Source organism: Rhinolophus sinicus, linkage group LG03 (assembly GCF_036562045.2).
Source record: "Rhinolophus sinicus isolate RSC01 linkage group LG03, ASM3656204v1, whole genome shotgun sequence".
NCBI lineage: Eukaryota > Metazoa > Chordata > Mammalia > Chiroptera > Rhinolophidae > Rhinolophus > Rhinolophus sinicus.
In genome coordinates, this window is record NC_133753.1 from 63,424,222 (window position 1) to 63,444,741 (window position 20,520).

Genomic DNA, 20,520 nt, shown 5'->3' on the forward strand with positions numbered 1-20,520 from the left:
ACCCTTTTGCTGTCTTTGCCTCTTCTGCTCTCTCCCCTGGCGCTCACCTCAGACTCCTCACTGTGTATCAGAATCCCTGGGAGCTTCTAAATACTGCAGGTGCCTGGGCCCCACTCCACTCAACCCGTTCCACTGACGTCAGTATTGCTTTAAAGTTCTAATACTCTAGTCAAACTCAACTCCCCTACATTCCTAAGAGTGGCCTTTGGGACGAATTCCTGCCATCTTAGTGGCAGGGACTTGTAGAGGCCAGGCTGGAACTGTTAGAACAAACTCCCCCAAACCCTGGCCTAGAGCAGAGGCTGTGCCCTCTCCCCATCTGCAGTAAACTCTGGAACCAAGTTGGGGGGAGGCTCTGACCCAACACATGGGGTTATTTCCCATCGTGTTCAACTAGGAAAATGACCCAGGGTCCTAGAGTTCTGACTATATTGGGGACTCAAGTGCAATTGGGTCAGAGCTGGGAGAGGGCAAAGAGAGGAGGGAGGAAGGGAAGGAGCAATGGGGGAGGGCAGCAGGGCTCCTGCCCAGGCGAACAACCCAGCCCCAGGATGGCAGTGCCCCTTGTGATGGGACAGCCGGCTGCTCCCCTCTTCCCCTGCTGGGGCTGAGTCCCCTGGACTTATGATCAGCTGCGGTCAGGGAGGCCAAGAAGAATGAGCTAGAACAAGAGGGCTTGTCACATTCCACTTGGAGAGTCCTCTGCCTAGGTGCTCTTGGAACAACAGCAGGTCCTTGGGAAAATGTCATTTTGTTCAACATCATTTCATTATACCTTGATGAGATGCCCTAGGAACGTAACTCTTGGTTATATCAATTAACCTGTGGTAAAATTGGTTTCATAACACATAATTTCACCACAATTCCAAGAACCTATCAGCAACATTAAGTGAGGAATTACTGTATGTTAGGTGCCTCGTTTCCCATCAACAGCTGATTGACAAAATCAACTTTGTCCTACACTGAAGAAAATCTGGGCTCTCTTCTTCAGGTCTTGATTTGACAGGCATTTTAGGTGGGGGGGGCATCTTTGGCTGAATTAGAAAGTGGCTTGCAAAATGAATATCTCAAAATTGGTAATAAGAGTTGACCTGGAGACGCAGTCATCTTGGGCTTAAGTGGACTGCTATGTGTAACCGGGGAAGTCTGTATTCCGGGCTTTATAACACAAGGACGTTTCCTATTCACCGGCCCTCTCTGCCTGGGTCAGAACTGTTTGCTAAATGCGTAATTAAATAAAGCACAGAACGGAGAATGGGTCAGTTTCACTACCAGAACTTTCTATCTGCTCTAGATAGCATCCCGGCCTTTTCTTGCAACCTGTTTATTCTCATAACTCTATGCAGTTTCATCTACTTGAACATAAAGAACAGTTATCCATTAAGGAGAAAAGGGGGGAAACTCTTCTACTCCTTATAATCTAAAAGCCTATTTTTTTTTTTCCTGGACATTCTATTTAAAATGTATGCCCGTTTTCTCCTTGACCATCTACAAATATAAGGTTTCTTAAGCCAATATTTTCCATGAGGACCAATAAAGCTCTGCTATCTCCTTATGGACCCTACTTAGGCTTTTTGTCTCCTTTGTAAGAAGTCGGTCCAGAATGATATAACTGACCAGGAGTTCTCATTTTGTCTTTCAGTCCCTCTCCACCTGAGACCCTCATCACCAATGGCGTGCTGGTGGTAATTGTCCTTCCAGGTTCCGGTAGCTCCAGAGGCCATATGTGGTTACTGTTCTCAGGGAAACAGACTGTGGGAGAGACCAGGCCCAGCTTGGACCCTGTCCCGGGGCCCATTAGGAGTCAATCTAACTGAAGCCAGCCAAAGGGGGCACAGGCAGGGGTGGTGCAACACCTGGGCTTCAGCTCCTGTGGAGGAGGTATTAATAGCTGGCACATCAATCACTCTGGCCCAGCATCCCACAGTCCACCATGATGACCCCTCCTCTTGGGAACTTCCCAATAAAAGTACCCACTAGGGGGCAGCTTTCTCCCAGAATCAATCTGGGTCCCATTGTCCCCCAACCCCAACCTCTCTACAAGCACAGGTTCAGTATTTAAAAGATTTTCATAATTCAGCTGTTGGTACAAACATTTCAGTCAGATGCATCTAAACCCCAAGATTCAAGATCTCTCCCCCAAAAAATTCATCTTTTGCAGTTTGTGATGAAGGAATTTGACTTGCCTCTGCTTCTTTAGAAGGCTTTTTCAAAGTTATTCACTTTGAAAGCTCAGAGAGGTAGGTTTCCTCAGGTTCCACCCCCGACCTGCAGCTGAGAACATGACCCCTGGTAAATGGTGACTGTACATCCTAGATTTTTCAAAAATCTGATCTCTGAATAAGATGACAGGCTTTGATTAGGTTCAGAAAATGTGGTCGGCACACTCAGGCTTCCCCGGGCCGACCAATGCTGAATTTATCCTCTAGTTCTTTATTTCCCCTCTTGGGCCTGGCAGAGCAGGGTATGGCTTCTGCTCAGAATGTCTCTCTCTTCTTTGTTGCAGGCTCGACAAGTCTCCTACCTGGAGGTTCAAGCAGAATCCAGAAGGCAGAGGAAGAGTGGGAAAGGTGAGTCCTTTGACTGCCTCTTCTTGCTGCCGGGAGGGCAGTGCTGCCCAGCCTGCCAGCACAGCATTAGCTGCTGCAGGGCTGCCCTGGGCTCAGGCGGGGAACCAGGAGCTTAGCGGAGATGCCTCAGGATCACCTCCTCCTCAGGGATTGTGGACCCCTGCCTCCACACCCCGTATCTCCTCTGTGAGGGACATGCCCTTCCAGGCACCCACATGACCCTCGGAGCTTTCCAGGCCTAATAAGCGCCCTGGGTCAGGGGCCAGTGGCACAGCACTGCCCATGCTGGTCGGCACTGCACCCCTGCCACACCAGCAGTTCCCTTGATCCGCAGCGGGGTGGGCAGGCACCGACAAGGCCCAGGTGCCCGCTAGCTGCTCCCTTCCTCTAGGCAGATTATAATTCACAGAGTCCTAGCATTTGGTAGCTGGCAGGGACCTAAGAGATCCACAAACACAAGACTCTCCTGGTCCCCGCTCCACCCCATCCTACCCATGCAAGGACTCCCAGCCCTGTCCCGAGATTGGGGAGCAGCATGGCTCCACAGACATGGGCGAAGGGGTGGGGAAGAGGCCCCTACGCCCAAACAGAAGATTTGGTTGGTGAGAGCTGCTTTCAGTGCAGTAGCAGGTGACTTCGGGGCACCTTCTGGAGAAGCAGAACGTGGGAGGACTAGTCCAGAGGACTCAGCATCTCAGAGGGCTTTCTGGAGACCCCATTTGTCAGCATCATATACAAACCATGTTAAAATGCAGATTCCTGGGCCAACCTGTCCTAAAGAATGAGACCCTGGGGAGCTGTAACCAGTGCCCCAGGTGATTCTAAACCCCTGTCCTAGGTACCTCCAGCTACATTTATTACTGGACCAAGATGGGGTTGGGGGAGTGAGAGGCTTTCTGGGGGTCTCAGCTCTCTTGTCTCCTCTTCCAGGGAAGGACCTCCTGGTGACAGTGACAGAGTCCTTCGAGCACACACAGCGCGTCTCACAACACCCGGATCCCTGCCGCCCAAACCCTGCCTGCTTTCACTACCCCAAGTATTTTCAGTCCCAGATGCACGGGGAGATGCCCAGAAGGCAATGGCGCTGTGGGGTACAGGCGGCATAGGGGGATGGCATGGGGGCCTGGGGCTGGCGGGCTGCCAGACGAGCCCCTCACCCCCACTCACAGAGCCACCCATCCTTCCAGCTTTGCTGCTGTGGCATGCACAAGAAGAACGGCCCTGTCTGCCAGCCCCTCAATTGCCTCCCTGATGGCCAGACGGTGACCCTGCCTGTGGTGAGGGCCTGGGTCTGGGAAGGGTCCCCTGAGCAGCTTAGCCTGGGCTCCTGCGGCAGGGAAAAGGGGACATCCTGGGGGGCTCATGGAGGAAGATGACTCATGGGGTCTCTCAGGCAGGATAGAGGAGTCTTGTGGGATAGGAGATGCTGAGCTGCAGTGTGGAGCCAAGGAGAGTGTGTGGAGGCCAAGTTGAGAATGGTTGGGAGGACCATTCCAGAGGAGGGAGTGACAATGGAGCATGTGTGTGTGTTTGCGTGTGTGTGTGCATGCTGGCGTGTGTGCATGTGAGCATATGTGTGTACATATGCGTGCTGAGTCAAATCAGGGGGTGGACATTGTGGGGAGTCTGTACTTCTTTGGTTGGGATTGCTTGGCTCTGAATTGTCATCCCTGACAAGCTGTTCATCTTTTGCACCCCAGGGAGAGAACTGTGAATTACACATGAAGTCTACACCCTGGTAAAGTACCCTCTTTGTGTCCATCCCTCTACCCTCTTTGTGTCCATCCCTCTGATTTATTCATCCTAGGGGGTATGAAGTGGTGCTTCAGTGTGGTTTTGGTTTGCGTCTCCCTGATGGCTAATGATGTTGAGCATCTTCTCATGGGTTTATTGGTCATTTGTGTATCTTCTTTGGATAAATGTCTTCAAATCCTTTCCCCATTTTTAAAGTAGGTTATTTGCCTTCTATTTTATGTTGTAAGAATTCTTTATATATTCTGAATACAATGCCCTTGTCAGATATATGATTTGCAAATATTTTTTTCTATACTGGGGATTGTCTTCACATTCTTGATGGTGTCCTTTGAAGCACAGATGTCTTAAATTTTGGTGAATTCTAATGTATCTATATTTCTTTGTTTTTATTTGTACTTTTAGTGTCATATTTAAGAAACCATTGTCTAATCCAAAGTCATGAAGATTTATTCCTATGTTTTCTTCTAAAAGTTTCGTGATTTAAACTCTCACATTTAGATCTGTGATTGATTTTAAGTTAATTTTTATATCTAGTGTAAAAAAGGGGCCCAATTTCATTCTTTTGCATGTGGATATCCAGTTGTCCCAGCATTATTTGTGGAAAAGATTATTCTTTCTCCGTTGAAGTATCTAGGAATTCTTGTCAAAAATCAAAAATTAAGTGACCATAATTTCCATTTACAATTTGATTGGCACTCTGCCCTTGGAAAAGTTACTTAACCTCTCTAAGTCTGAGCTTTTCTCATCTGTAAATTGAAGCAATACCACAAACACTGACCATCATTCATTGCTTTGTGGATCCAGTGAGACAGGTAACATGTGAAGAACTACTGATCTGTTAGGCAAGTAGGATGCTCCGCAATTATCTACTAATGTTATTATTGTTCTATTATCCATTCCTTGTTAAGGTCAAGGAAAGAGTTATTTCCTCACAGCTGTGTCTGCAGGCTCTTGCTAGACATGGAGGAAATGTGATGGAAGGATTCCCAGATCCTGCCATCAAGGAGATGGGACCTTGTTAGTGACTCAGAGCGCTTACTAACTCAGGTCAGAAATTGTCAAGGTCCATTACCTGGAGTCACTGAGGAGGTGGGGCTTGGAGGGTACAAGTGGTGTAGGTGGGCAGGAAGCTTCCAGGGAAGGTAAGGACCTATTCAAAGGCTCAGAACCCGAAATGCTCCTGGGCTCTGAGTCAATGGGCCCTTCCAGGAGGTACTGGGAGGTGAGGTCAAACAGATCACGTAAGGTCTGGGATGCCAGCCCAGGAGCCTGGACTTGTTCAGGGCAGGGATGTGATAAAAAGAGAGCAAGCGCGGGTCATGCTGCCGAGGCTCCTGCCCCACCTGCCTTACAGACCTGCGGATGACATGGTGAGATCAGGGTTGTGAATGGTTTTTGTCAACGGCACAAACACACAGGATGATGACTATTCTGGGAACAGGAAGAGCTTAAAGAAGAGTGTGAGCTCCACAAGATTAGGGCTGTATTTATCCAGCCCAGAAAAGTGCTTACTGTAAAGCCTTGTCCAGAGGAATTGGCCAGAAATATTTCAGGTCCCCTTTTCACCCATGTCTGGCGTCGGTCTATAGAGGGTGCCAGGGGGAAGCCTTTATGGATCTTGCTGAGGAGGCAGAGGGCTCAATGAGTCCCTAATTTTGTCAAGTACCTGCTCATAATGCACCAGCTAAGGCTTTGGGGCCTTCATATTTGTTATCTCATTAAGTCCTGAAGACAGTGCTGTGAGTTAAGCACGATTAGCCCCATTTTACAGATGAGAGAACAGAGATCCTAAAGCCTCATCTTCTCCGTGGAGGCAGCGTCTACAGGCCCACTCAGCCAATGTCCGCTGTCCCCACAGCCCCCAGACGTTGGATGTGCGGCTGGGCTACAACCTGTGCCAGGAAGAGCTGGAGTTCCTGCAGAAGCGGAAGGTGGTGGTGGCTGAGGCCCTGAAGCAGGTATTGCAGCTGGAGGAGGACCTGCAGATGGATGAGGTGGGTAAGCAGAGGCCAGCCACTTGGCTCAGTGCCTGCTCTGAACTAAGCCTGTCCTTCCAACACCCTGCCCTGCCAGCTGCTCCCAGCCCTTCCCTGCCCAGGGCAGCCTCAGCACTGTCTTTCCTGGTTGCTCTTAGTGTTAAGGTTCCAGGTGAGAGCTGTGTTAGGTGTGATTCAGTTGTGTGTTCACAAGGGGACCCATACTTCCACCCAAAAGGCCCTAGGACCTTCATTCTTCAATTCCCTTCCCCCAAGTACACACAGAGAAAGAGAGAAAGAAAGAAAGAAACAGAGAGAGAGAGAGAGAGAGAGAGAGAGAGAGAGAGAGAGAGAGAGAAGGGAGGGAGGGAGAGAGGGAGGGAGGGAGGGAGGGAAGGAGGGAGGGAGGGAGGGAGGGAGGGAGGGAGGGAGGGAGGGAAAAGAACAGCAGGTAGAAGCTGGAGAGAAGCAACTTCCACTCGCAGGGCCAGCTTCTTTCCAGCGAGCAGCCAGTGGTGACTTTGTTGGAGCCCTCTGTCACCTCCCTTGTGTAGACTGCAGCCCATGCCCCCTGGGCAGCAGGGCAGCACTCTGGGTGCCCGCCTTCTGAGGCGGAGCACAGGTATGGACAGAGCCCTTGTGCCTCAGAGGACTGTGCTGGGGCTTTAGCCAACAGGAGGATCCCCACTCAAATGAAAACAGTTAGAGTAAGTATCAGCAAAAAGTCCCCTCCTCCCATCTTTAGGGAAACACACTAAGGGCATCTTAAAGCTATGTCAACCCACAGATGACAACCCTGCTCCTTCCTACATCAAAAATTCACTTCCTCCTGCTCTTACACATATATATGGTATATACTGGGCACATACCATGTACCAGGCCTGGTGTCCTCACATCAAATCCCTCTGCAGAAGATACCAAGTTGCAGCTATTAAAGAATCACACACTAGTTGGGTTCTTGAGCAAGTCACCCAGCTGCCTGGACCCCTGTTTGATCATGTGTTGACTGAGGGCTAAATTAACAGTGCTGAGAACTCTTCCAGCCATGGCTTTCTGATTTACCAAGACTATGTAAGGCTTCAGAGCCCTTTACTGATGGCAACTTCTGGGTTTGGGGCTAAGGTCTAATTCTAGACCTACTGGGTGGCCCGCCACTGTGTGACAGGAGATTTAAGGTCACTCAGTGCCTCACTCTCTGTTCTGTGTAGCCAGCTCTCCCTCCTCTACTTTTCCTTCTTAGCTCCTGTCTGTCATGCCAAGTCTTTCTTACCCAGCAACACCCCAACAGTCTGCCCCTCTGCACCCCCAGGTACCACTCATAGCCATCATGGCCACTGGAGGTGGAACGAGATCCATGACCGCCATGTATGGCCACCTGCTGGGGCTGCAGAAGCTGAATCTCCTGAACTGTTCCAGCTACATCACTGGCCTGTCAGGGGCCACTTGGTAAGGAGCTGGGGGCCACTGTCTGGTGGAGCCCAGAGCAAGCAGCAAATGGGCTGGCCTGGGGTCTCTGGTGAAGCTCCTCCCCCACCCCAAGTTAGACTGACTCATGAACCTTGGTCAGCTCTATCACTTACAGCTGTGTGACCTTGGGCATGCTGCTCAACTTCTCTGAGTCTCAGTTTCTGTATCTGTAAAGTGGGGATAATAACAGCACCAACCTCATGCGGTTGTTGGAGAGGCTTTCCCTGAACTGGGTACCTGAGAGACACTGTACACATCATACACGTTGGTCATTACTGACATTCCTATTTCCCTGGGTCTGTGCAGGGACATGGGAGCATGGTGGCCAACTATGAGTGAACTCCTGCTGCCACTGACCCTGTCCTGTAGGGGAGACGCAGCTGCCCTCTCTCAGACTATGCCAAGTCACCTAGGGTGGGTGGAGCTGGCCCCTCTGCTCTGGCTGCCCACACTCCACCTCAGCACCCATCCCTGCCCACTCCTTCTGACCTGTAGGCTTCCTCGGGCTCCCACCTCCTCACTCTGCTGGTGAGCGAGTAGAGTGAGCTGGCTCCCCCTAGGTGAGGCCAGTGTGAGGTGGGCCTTCTTAGCTCCTGTCTGTCATGCCATAGGAGCCACAGTGTTGGGGGGCCCACAAAAACATGTGCATTTCTTTTCAGATGAGAAGGGAAAAAAAATTAACTTCTAGGTCGAAGAAAATGTTTTTATAAATAATATTACTATATTTGTCTTTATACGATTGTCATACAACAAAATTTTTAATGTTTTTATGGTGGAAGCGGCCACCAAAGTCATAATGCAGCCCTGGTCTAGGGTGGCCGAGGTCCCATGACACCCAGGGCCTCTCTCTCAGCCAGGCTGTGTCTTATTCTGTCTGGGATTGGTGGGCCTCTGAGCTCTCCAGGTCCCAAGCTGTGGCCCTCATCCTGGAGGCGCTCTGGGTGACTTTCATTTGGGTGAGTGGACGTGAACTGTCCCTAGGAAAACCAAGGGCTCATGGTGCATCAGGGAGCCTGAGGCTTCCGCTCATATGGGATCTAGGAAGAAGAGCTGACCGTTATCAGCACTGCCACTGCTCCAAGCACCGAGGGACGGTTTCTGATGAATCATCTCATTTCTTCTTCACAAGAAAACTATGACAGAGGTGTCATTCTGCTCATTTTATAACTAGAGAAACAAGGAATTCTTCGGGATCACTCAGCTAACGAGTGGTAGAGCTGGGATTTGAACCTAGGCTGTCTGAATCCAGGGCCCACGTTCTTAATCTGCCTTTTAAACGGCTGCCCAGGAGTAGTAGGTTAAGGAGATAACCTGCATCTAGGGCGGGTGTGCGGAAAGCACTGGGAAGGATTCTTTGAAAACCAATTATTTGTAACTGAGTGAAGCTTATGGAGAGCAGGGTGTTTGGTTGAATAAGTCTCCTGCCCTACCCCTGCCTTCACAGACCAGAAATTAGTCCTGTGAAGGAAGAGGCCACTGTTTAGAAAACTGTGCAGCGTCAGGCAAGGTCCCCTCTGGGGGGCGGGGGGGTCCCAGGTGCTGTCCTGACATAAACAGAAAAGCTGGGTCCAGGCCAAGAAGAGGCAGCCAGTGGCAAAGACCCAGAGCCGGGGGGAGCTCCATCTTTGTTTCACTGCTCCCCACTGCCCACATGTAAGTTAAGAAGCATGGGAAATAAATCTTTAGCCAGCATCATAATTACGGGAATTAATGTGCCAAAATGGAAACAGTCCAGGATGTGGCATCAGCCAAGCCTGGGTTCAAATGTTGGCTCCATCATTCCACAGCCCGGCACTTACTTTGTGCCAAGTACTATTCTAACCACTTTATATTACATTAATTCATGTAACCTTCACAATAGCTCTGTGAGGTAGGTACAATTATCATAACCCTCCCTTTTCTACACGTAGGAAAACTGGGGTGAAAAGTAGGTAGATACCTTGCCCAAGATCACACAGCTAATGAGTAGCAGAGTCTGGGTTTGAACCCAGGAAGGTCTGGGTCCAGAACCCTCACTCTTAAGCCACATGCTACACCTGGCCCACAGCAGGCAATCAAGAAATGGGAGCAAGTGTGACTATGAGTAATATTGTTTACCCCCTTTCCTCCAGGCTCCTTTCCTGGCAGGTTTCCCTTGAACTGCCCTCCTTCTCTCCTGCCACGGCCCGGGGTTGATTGGACCAGGGCTGGCTCAGCTCTATCAGCCATGCCTGTCTCTCTCCAGGACCATGGCTACCTTGTACCGGGACCCTGAGTGGTCCTCTAAAAACCTGGAGCCTGCCATCCTTGACGCCCGGAGGCACGTGGTGAAGGACAAGCTGCCCACCCTGCACCCAGACCAGCTCCTCAAACACCGGGAGGAGCTCCGGCAGCGCAGTCAGGAAGGCTATAAGGTCAACTTTACAGACTTCTGGGGCCTGCTGATCGAGGCCTGCCTGGGAGACGAGGTAGGTGCCCGGCTTGTCCTGGGCTGCACTCCGCCCTGGCTGATGCTCACCCCTCTCTCTTTGTTGGAGTATCTGGACTTACCTTGTAACAGGAGAGAGTTAGATGTATCCCTGAGCTGCAGATGTATCCCTGAGCTGCAGATGTATCCCTGAGCTGTAAAAGGCAAGGTTTGAGGGGCGGGCCCAAATGTGTGATGAAGAAAGATGTTGGGGTGGCTTAGGTGCAACGCTGCAGAGGCAGTGTGTCCTCAGAGCCATGCCGAGACACCTGTGAGAGAAAATGAGGGGGGCGCTGGAAAAGCTGGAGAGCTATCAGACTGTGATGCAAGTGTGACCCCAAGTGGAGGAGAAAGGGAAGACAGTTTGGGTAGAAGCATCCTAGACTACTTTGTGGTCTAGAAGGTTCAGCAAAGCCTTAGAGAGTCCTCCAGCCAAGTTGGCCATCAGAGTCGTCTGACACTCCCCAGAATGGGCCTGCCTCAGCATCCCTGCCCCACTCAGGCACTGGGCTGGGACACCCATGGGAAGTGTCACCTCCGCATGGATTTCAGAACACAGCAGCGAGGACCCTTAGGCAATCACACTTCCTGGAGTTAAAGGTCTGCCAGGCTCGTTCTCATGGTCACCACACAAAGGATGGGCCCAGTGAGCTTCCTTCCTGCTCTGAGATCCAATGATCTGAGCAATATGCGCCCAAGGCGAGAATCAGCCTGTGTTGGGACACAGCTGTTGTGACAGCCATGTGGGACGTGGTGGAGGAATGGGATCCCCGTGCGATGCTGTAATCCTGGACGTCAGGTTGAGAGTTCAGCTAACACCTGGGCCCTTTCAGCTGCGCAGCCCCCAGGGAGGACTAACTTTGGCTGTTGCTGGGCCCCCAAGCAGAGATTCCCATCTCATTTCTATCCAGGCCTATGGCTGTCTGCCCTACTCCCAAAGGTGTCTGAGGAGATCTGATTTCAAATGAGAATTTTCCAGAAGGAGGAGGGATAACAAATTATTTTCTAGTAGGTCCCCTCTTCCAGAAAACCCAGACAATTTGAGGAACCAAAGATGGCCCAAACCACGTCTTCAACATTTATTCATTTCTTCATTCAATCTTTCAACAAATTAAGTACCTCCTGCACGCCAAGAACTATGCTAGGTCTGGGGGACTCAGACACGAGGCACTCACAGCTTTTGATGGATCCCTCCCCAGCCTGTCCCCCTTGACAACCCACCATCTAACCTGTTCTCATGATGAAGCAAGGCAGGCAGAGATTGAGGGTGTTGGCTTTTGGATTCAGGCATGATGGGGTTTCAATTCTGGCCCTGTTCTGTGCTGTTACTTACATGGGAATTACATCAGTAAGTGATGGTTGATATTTCTAACAAGAGTTAGTGCCCCATGTGATGAGGTGGAAAGCACCAAGGCTTTCGCATCAGAAGTCTGAGAATTACCCCCAGGGTTTGATGTGAGCAAGGAGCCAGGCTTCCCAAGAAGTCTAGGATTGATGTCTGCTCTAACACTCTAGCCAAAAGTGGGAGCTCCTTTCCCTCGGGCCCCCTTGACAATGAGCGTGGGCTGTCTCTTCCATGAGTCTGTAACTACTTCCAGGACCATCAGCTCCGTGGTGTCCAGATCTCTGCCCACTTATGACAGGTACCCTGTTTGCCTTTCAAGAGAGGCCCAAGACTCTCTGCCCTCACAGGTGTTTACCATCTCACACAGTTTCTGTCGCCTTCACAAACTGGGGTAACCATCGATGGTCACCCAGCAGGCAGCTGCTTGGCCTGGGATCAGAGCCTGGGCTCCTAAGACCTCAGTTGGCTTTGTCTACACTAGCTGATTCACTCTGGGGGGTGGCCTGTGACCCCAGCTGATCTGCAGGACTCCCATTCTGCTTATATAGCACAGTGCTCTGGGAACTTAGAGGGGCTGTGGCTGCCGTGTGGTACCAGGGTTTCCCAGCCCTTCATGAAGAAAGGAAGGAAGGAAGGAAGGAAGGAAGGAAGGAAGGAAGGAAGGAAGGAAGAAAGGAAAGAAGGAAAGAAGGAAAAGAGAAGAAGAAGGAGAAGAAGAAGGGCGGCTGGAGCACAAGCTCTCAACAACAAGGTTGCCGGTTCAATTCCCACATGGGATGGTGGGCTGCACCCCCTGCAACTAAAGATTGAAAACAGGCGACTGGACTTGGAGCTGAGCTGTGCCCTCCACAACTAGACTGAAGGACAACAACTTAGAGCTGATGGGCCCTGAAGAAACACACTGTTCACCAATTAAATTAAAAAAAAAAAAGAAGAAGAAGGAGGAGGAGGAGGAAGGAAGAAAAGAAGGAGCTTGTTTTTCCACTCCCAAACACATTTTATGCAATATGCAAAGCAGATATGAAAAATGGAGCTGCTCTGGTTTGGTGGCCTCTCCTACCCCTACCTCCTCATTCTCTGGTCCCTGAGACACACAGAGAACCTGGGACTCTGAGGGACAGCCGTACACTGCAGGTTCAGTCCCACCCCATCCATGTGTCTGGAGTGGTGAATAGTCCAAGGACAAGTGTACCTTCTACAGGTGCATTTTAAGAGCAGGTTTGGCTGGTGTCAGCCGGGACCTACACAGCAGCCTGGTGGGCTCAGGAGACAGAAAACACGCTGTGGGAGGTCCAAACTGTGCCCTTATTCTGCCACTAGGGCTGCTTATCTGTGTCTCCTTAACTATTTTGTTTCCCCACAGAGAAGTGAATGCAAACTGTCAGATCAGCGTGCTGCTCTGAGCCAGGGCCAGAACCCCCTGCCCATCTACCTCACCATCAATATCAAGGATGATGTAAGCAACAAGGATTTCAGAGGTAACACTGGTGCCTAGCAACTTATGTTGGGGGAGAGGGGACCCTTTTCAGCAGGCAAAGGCACCCAGCACCCCAGCACCCACACACGCATACCCACCTTACCTTTGCCAATCTTCACATGGAAAGGCAGTCCTTAAGCTGAGGAAAGCTTGCTACCCCCTTCTTCTCTGCCACCTGGGCGGTGTGAAAGGGAGAAGGCAGGGAAGATGGGAGAATGTGGGGGAGGACAGGGTCCCCTGGCTTCCCTGGGTGGTGGTTTGGTGTGACAGGGAAACAAAGGTCATGAAGGGAAATGGTCCTAGATATTTCTTAAACTGCCCAGAAGGGGGGCCTCTAGAGCCCTGCCCTGCTTCAGGGTCAGTTTTGGTCCCCATTTATCGGGTTTGGAGCAAAGAAGCCCAGCAGGTTGCAAATGGTGCGTCTTGGTCAGCCAGCAGAGGCCGGCCTTGGGCGCCCTCGTGTGTCCTGTGGGGGAACTGCGGCCTCGCTCTCCGGTCTCCCCGAAACCCGTGATCCAGCCGGTTGGTTAGGTGAGGAGGGAGAGCGGAGCTGCCCAGGCCAGACACTGACACCCTGCCCTGCTGCTTTGTGTGCAGAGTGGTGCGAGTTCTCCCCCTACGAGGTGGGCATGCAGAAGTACGGGGCCTTCATCCCCACCGAGCTCTTCGGCTCCGAGTTCTTCATGGGGCGTCTGATGAGGAGGATCCCAGAGTCGCGGATGTGCTACATGCTAGGTGACTCCCGGCGGGGAGGCTCCTGTGCACCCTGCGCGTGTTGGGCAAGGCCCCACCTTTGAATTAGAGAATGACAGGGAGGCACGCTCTAGTTTCCCAGGAATTGTCCCCGGTGAAATGGGAGATTCTGGAACTCCCACCCCTTTCCGCTCTTGTTCCAAGCAGCAACATGCCTGCTTCCAGGGGCCTACATAGCTCCTGGGTTCCAAGGGGTCTGAGGGTACCACAGAGGGAAGGTGAAGTCCCTGGGGAAGTCTGGCCCTGCTTCCAAACCTATGCTCCCTGCTCCTCCAGAGCCAGGAGCAGCGAATGCAGAGGTCTGACTGTGATGTCCACTCGTTCAGTTCTCCCTGCAGAGTCTGAACTGCATCTGTCAAAGGGTGACCTCAAAAAACAGACCCATCTTTAAAGCCTCAACCACAGTTATGCCCTTATTTAAACTAGTCATATGCACCCCCATCTATCCCAGTCCAACCCATCCCCGAAGGTCCGACTCAGCCCCATATCTTCTGTGAAGCACACTTGAAAGTCCCCAGCCCAGGGTGGCTTCTCCTTCCTCTAAACACCTATACTATTGGGTATGTGGTTCAGAGATCTGTAGTTAAGTAACTTGGACGTGACTCCTCAATTATTAGCTCTGTGGAGTTGGCCAAATTACCTAACTTCTCTGAGCCACAGTTTTCTTATCTGTAAATTGGGCTTAAGAGTAAAACCTGCCATACAGAGGATCCAAATAGGTCAACATCATGTGAAAGATTTCATGTGAGTACTGCTATTAATCTGTTGCATTTTAAAATCATGATAATAAGAGATAGCATTACATTTATCCAGTGCTCACCATGTGCCAGGCACCGTCCCAAACTAGTGTATTAACTGGTGCAAGAGTAGGCATCTGGACTTGACCCTGAAGCCCACACCTGTCAGCATTAAGTAGCTGCTGGGACTGTGCCTTATATGCCTTCGTATTCTCTCCCGGCTCTGAGAGGAAGATGGAGAAGAGCTGAGGGCTGGGGATCATGAGTCATCTGGGTCGAGCTGCACTGTGGGCAGAGGGAAATCAAAGCCTGTCCCACACCCTGAGAAGTCTGACTTGAAGAGGGAATCGAGGCCAAGGCACAACCAGGCAGTATTTGGGTGGGCTTGGGGGCTCTCGGACAGAACTGCTCACGGCTGGCCCTGCTCCCTAGGTTTGTGGAGCAGCATCTTCTCCGTGAACTTGCTTGATGTCTGGGATTATTGCAACAACTCAGAGGAGTTTTTCCACAGGTGGACGAGGGAGAAAGTGCACGACATTGGTGGGTAACCTACTGGCTTCCCCTCTTGCTTAGAAAGGGAGTGGTGGGTCACAAACTGAGAACTAGTCCACCTGCCATGTGTTTCAACATCCTCTCTGTGGTCCACAAACATGGGAAGGCAGCGAGGGCTAGAGGGTCTTCCCTGCCTGGAGGGGACGGTGATTGCTGGTGGACACCTGCTTGGAGACCCAGCTGCACGCCCCCAGGGCCAGCTCTAGCGTGGTCAGGGGAGTGGATCCACTGTGTCGTCAGCTTGGCAGAGCTGTGAGGAGGCCTGGAGAGCTGAAAAGGGGAGGGATCTATGAACACATCAGTTAAAGGTTGCTCATCTAGACTGTTCTCTCTGGGACCCCTCCTTATCTATCTTCCCTCCCCACCCCTGTCCTATGTCTCTCACCTGGGTGCTCCAGCTCCAGGGTCTTGAAAGCCAGGCAAGGAAGATGGGAACAGCACTTACAATGGCTCACCCCTGGGTTCCGGGCTATACCACGCAGGGCTCCACCTGGGAAATCAGGGCCCCCAAATTTTATGACCTGCTCTCTAATCCCCTCTCCCCTGCAGAAGATGAGCCGCTCCTTCCTGAAATCCCCAAATGTAAGGCCAACGTCCTGGACACCTCGGTGGTGATCCCAGCGTCGAGGATGTCCAATACTTTCCGCCAAATCCTCACCCATCGGTCCTTTGTGTCTGAGTTCCACAACTTCCTGTTGGGGCTGCAGCTGCACACCGACTACCTCCAGAATGGCCAGTTCTCCATGTGGAAAGGTACCCTCCCTGGCTGCTGCTTGAGGCCTGCCTCTGTTTGGAGGAAGGACAAGTAGATGTCGAGGCTACCATGGAGATAGGATGAGAAAACTCCTCTGACCATGGTTCATGGGTTGGGTGGCAGAGTCCCGCCACGGTGTATTCCTGGCCGGAGTCGAACAATGAGTTGAGTGGTGTGCATATTTAATTAACCGAATCTGCTCAGCACCTCTCTACGGCATCTGTACAATGATCTCAGCAGGTAGAAGTTGGCCCACTGTGTAAATGGGGAAGTGTGGGCCCTGACTTTCTGCAGTTGTGCTCTGGGGGCACCTTTTCATGTGAGTGGCGCCCCCTGGAGTTGGGCAGGGGATGGCTCAGCTCAAGAACACCCAAGTGGAAAGTAGCAGAGCCAGGCCTTAGACTGGCTTCAGTGCCTTCTTCCCACCCTGTTAAGGCTCTAAGGTTGACTTTCTACTGTCTTTGGTATCGTATTTGGCCACAGCTTGGAAACGGTTGCTTGGGCCTGGCCTAAAAATCGTTGTCCTCACCATCAGAGGCAGAAAGGGCAACTGGCTCTGGTCTCCAAGTTTACATCAATTTATAGGATAGTCTTATGCCCCTATACCCCACAAACCCTGTGGCTGAGTCATAGTGGGTTTTATGTGCATAGTTCATAAAAGACTTGCTAAAACCCCAAGAAAATGCTGTTCATCAGCCCACCCAAGGAGGCCAGATGTGGGGGGCTGGAGACCCAGGCTGAGGAGCTCAGGGCAGGGTGCTCCATCCCTACCAGGTGCCTCTGACTATCCATTGAGATCAGGGTTCTGGGGTGCGATGGTAATTGGAAGCCTTGGATTTCAGACACTGTGCTTGACGGCTTCCCGAACCAGCTGACAGAGTCCGTGAACCACTTGTGTCTAGTAGACACTGCATTTTTCGTCAACTCCAGCTACCCACCCCTCCTCAGGCCCGAGAGAAAAGCCGACCTCATCATCCACCTCAATTATTGTGCTGGGTCCCAGACCAAGGCAAGTGTGGCAAAGAAAGAAAGCCCCCCTCACCCCTGAGCAGAAGCACTGCCTCTTCTGAGACAAGCCACTGACGAGCACCACGGACTGGGAAATGGGGAGTGTGTGCTCTCTATGGGCTCCAAGACTGGCGTCCGAGAAACTCGAGTTGGTATAACACATGACATGAGGGGAGCCATCCAAACCTCAGGGGGCTGCCAGCTGGCCCTCACGCAGTGGGGCTCAGAGTTTGCGTGGACTTACTGCGCTAATTCCAATCGTTGGTTGCATCTGAACATTTGCCATATTTGGCAATTCTTCAGCTGCAAAAAAAAGGAAGTTTTAAAAAATAACCTTGATAGAGCCCAGTTAATTCCAAGGTTTTATACCACTTCTAGAGCTTGTAATGTCCTATTTTCAAAATAATCACGCTGTCCTCCTCTCCCAGGGAATATGACCTTTCATGTAATTATACTAAAGAACCAGGACCAGAGGTTTTTATTTATTTTTGAAATGTTCTGGCCTTTTAAGGGAAAGAAACTGGTCTACCTTAATACTGTCTTATCCTGAAGCCAGGAACAGGGGAGTGTAGACAGATGACAAGGATGACAGCAATGATAATGGCCGAAGTTTGTACATGAGTGACAACGTCCTTTCCTACACATGATCTCACTTGATCCTTACACCAGGGCTTTGTGGTAGATGACATACCTGCTGTTATTCCCATGTGGTAGTTGAGGGAACTGAAGCACAGAGAAGGTAAATGGCTTGCTTAAGATCACACAGCTAGTAAATGTGGAACAGAGGGCAGCACTAAGGGGATTCTGACCCTCTAAGTCCACTGCTCTTTCTGTTATATCGTGTTTATGCCCTTTCAGAGTCCTTTCCAGCCCTGTGACACTCTGTCAGTTCCAAAGCCCATGCATGTGCCCCAGGAGCCTGCCCACTATGGCTGTATATGGCCCGGCTCCCATCGCCCTCAGGCTGCCACCCACATCTACCCAGATCTGTGTTTGGGTAACGTATCAGCAAAAGGGCTTCTGTCCATTTTACTTGGGGAAGGAGCTTGCAGTTGGACACACACCAACCTACTGCCTCAGGCCCTTTGTCCTGGTGTGGCTTTGTTCTAAAAATAGCACAAATAGTCCAAGTAGTTGGAGACGTGAGTTGTTTGCTGGGGAAATCAGGAAGCTTGATCTAAGAACTCTGTGTTTCTTACCTACCCTTACCCCTCGTCTCCAACATGTCCTCTTGTGATACTCTAGCCCATGAAACAAACCTGTGAGTACTGTGCCGTGCAGAACATTCCCTTCCCCAAATATGACCTGCAAGAGGAGGGGAATAGTAATCTCAAGGAATGTTACCTGATGGAGAACTCCCAGGAACCTGATGCCCCCATCGTGCTTTTCTTCCCACTCATCAACGATACCTTCCAAAAGTACAAGGCCCCAGGTAAGCCGCCGCCGAGCTCACTTCCCACCACCCGCTGGTCTTGGACTGAGAGCTCCTGTCTTTAAACGTACGCCATCTTCTAATAGCACTCACGGGAAGCCTGGCTTAGCTCCAGTCTGAGCCAACCTTGGCTTTGGGAAGAAAGAAAAGATTCCCCCATGCCCCCATGAGCTTGCAGCATCAAACTCTACTCCGCCAGTCATTCAACATTTATTGACATCCAACTGTACGCCTGGCACGGTGTTGGTGCTAGGGCAATCCTAAGATGGGCAAGCTGTATCCCTGCCCTAGGAGCTTGGAGGTGTACGTACATGTGCGTATGTGTGAGTGTGCACATCTGCAGGAAGGCGTGTGTGCCCGTGCATGCAGGGGTGGCTATGCAGAGAAATAGGACACAAGTCATTATAACTAAACATAAAAAGAGTCTATCGCGAGTCCTTCTACTCCCTCCAGGTGTAGAGCGAAGCCCCGAGGAGCTGGAGAAGGGCAATGTCGACATTTATGGTGCCAAAACTCCCTATGCCACCAGGGAGCTGACGTACACAGAGGCTGCCTTCGACAAGATGGTGAATCTCTGTGAATACAACATTCTGAATAACAAGGACAAGCTCCTTCAGGCCTTGCGAAAGGCCGTGGAAAAGAAGAAACTCCAGAAGAGCCAGTGTCCCTCCAAATTCCCGGGGAGCTTCACCAATCCTGTGTCTGCTTCCACTGCTGGGGGCGGGGACCTCCTCAGAGCAGACCAACCCTCATAGCCAGCTCTGCTCTCTGGCAAGAGGTGCAGGCAAGCTAGCCTGTGCTGTCCATCAAAAAATAAAAATTAAAAAAGGTTGAGGGAGACAGAGAGAAAGAGACACAGGAAAATAACAAGGCATGGATTTGGGTTTTATACCCACTGGAATTTTTTTAAACCTTTCCCTATAGGGAAAGGGGTCCAATAGCCACAGGCTCCCACACATGCCTGAAGTGTGGAGAATGAAAGCACGGCCTGAAGGGGCAGCTGGTTCCCCACAAACCTCAGACACAGAGCTGGTGCTCAGGGCCCTCCCCTTTCTACTCCCCTCTGCCTCCTGGCACAGAGGGCCTCAGGGAATGCACAAGAGGACCCGAGAAGCACTCCGGGTTCTCTGGAAAAACTCTTTTTAAATTTTAAGGGAATTATATTCTTGCAATTTTTGTAGGTAATTATATTTTGTGGTTTTTATTTCTATGAGCCAGGCCATTAATAGGGAGCATGATGCTAGAAGCTCTAGATGGAGCACTGGAGACATCTTGGTCTCTTCAACAGCAAGGCCAAACAGCTGACGCAGTTTCAGCAGCCCCTCTCCAGCCACTCAGAGCTCCAGGACTGGTGACCCCTAAAATCCCTACCAGGCAGCCTCATCTGAGCATCCAGCTCCAGTGAAATGCCAGGCAAAGCCCAAGTCTGCAGCTCACATTCGTGGAACAAGGATCTTAGATGCAGCTCGGGGATGTCTGGGCAGGTCAATGGGCTTGGGCGTCAGGTCAGTACTGCCGCCCAGTGCTGCCCACTCCGAGGCTGGCGCTTGCTGACAAACCTGCTCCAGGAGCACTTCTCAGTTCTCCATCACCCTCCCCTCTGTTTTCCAGACGGGATTATTTATTTCTAAATGGGATTTCTCTTATTTATCATGTACACACCATGGCCAGCAAACACATCCCAGCTCTTGGAAAGTCATCCTGAGAGAATGAAACTAGGAAGGAACTACCCAGAAAGGACTAAGTTAGCTCTGAGGAAGAAGCCCATCCTTGGAGGTGGTTTCAAGATGAATTGCCGGAGATGATGTAATACAGAATTGTACACCTGAAATCTATGTAATTTTACTAACAATTGTCACCCCAATAAATTTAATAAAAATAAAAAATAAAAGATGAATTGCCGGGAAAGACCAGGAACACACGGAAGCGCAATCAAAGCATCCAGGTCTCCCATCAGGCTGGGAACTTAACTGAAAAAAATGTGTAACCTGAGCTACTGAGACGCCCTGGCCGATGGACAGTGGGACCAGAAAGGCATGTGCTCTGCGTGAAGCCCAGCAAACCTGGAAGACATGCCCCTCTTTCTGGGCCACGATGCTCCCTAAGCAGTCCTTTGGTTGTTAGGAGACAAATGGTGACAGGTAGCAAAAGTTTAGAAAAATTGGCCTCCAATTTACCTCCTTGCTATTCAAAGTGTGCTGGGGAACTGGTTAGAAACACAGAATCTCAGGCCCCACTCCCGCCACAC

The 20,520-nt window shown here is 50.9% G+C and overlaps 1 protein-coding gene and 1 long non-coding RNA gene across 2 annotated transcripts in view; one reads left to right on the plus strand and one right to left on the minus strand.

The window, feature by feature from the left end:
* LOC141570597 (uncharacterized) overlaps positions 1–13,272 on the minus strand; it is a 53,511-nt gene extending 40,239 nt beyond the window's left edge. Inside the window, exon 1 of the long non-coding RNA XR_012494777.1 lies at positions 13,140–13,272. This is a non-coding gene — a long non-coding RNA (uncharacterized LOC141570597). The remainder of the gene's footprint in view (positions 1–13,139) is intronic.
* PLA2G4E (phospholipase A2 group IVE) overlaps positions 1–20,163 on the plus strand; it is a 59,846-nt gene extending 39,683 nt beyond the window's left edge. Inside the window, exons 6-20 of the mRNA XM_019725422.2 lie at positions 1,643–1,685; positions 2,507–2,570; positions 3,501–3,661; positions 3,758–3,847; positions 4,271–4,308; positions 6,184–6,319; positions 7,611–7,747; positions 9,993–10,215; positions 12,923–13,037; positions 13,634–13,771; positions 14,959–15,066; positions 15,628–15,831; positions 16,675–16,841; positions 18,086–18,272; positions 18,726–20,163. Of these exons, the coding sequence (XP_019580981.2) occupies positions 1,643–1,685; positions 2,507–2,570; positions 3,501–3,661; positions 3,758–3,847; positions 4,271–4,308; positions 6,184–6,319; positions 7,611–7,747; positions 9,993–10,215; positions 12,923–13,037; positions 13,634–13,771; positions 14,959–15,066; positions 15,628–15,831; positions 16,675–16,841; positions 18,086–18,272; positions 18,726–19,027 (2,113 nt within the window). The 3' untranslated portion in view covers positions 19,028–20,163. The remainder of the gene's footprint in view (positions 1–1,642; positions 1,686–2,506; positions 2,571–3,500; positions 3,662–3,757; positions 3,848–4,270; positions 4,309–6,183; positions 6,320–7,610; positions 7,748–9,992; positions 10,216–12,922; positions 13,038–13,633; positions 13,772–14,958; positions 15,067–15,627; positions 15,832–16,674; positions 16,842–18,085; positions 18,273–18,725) is intronic.
* Positions 20,164–20,520: the final 357 nt, after the last annotated feature.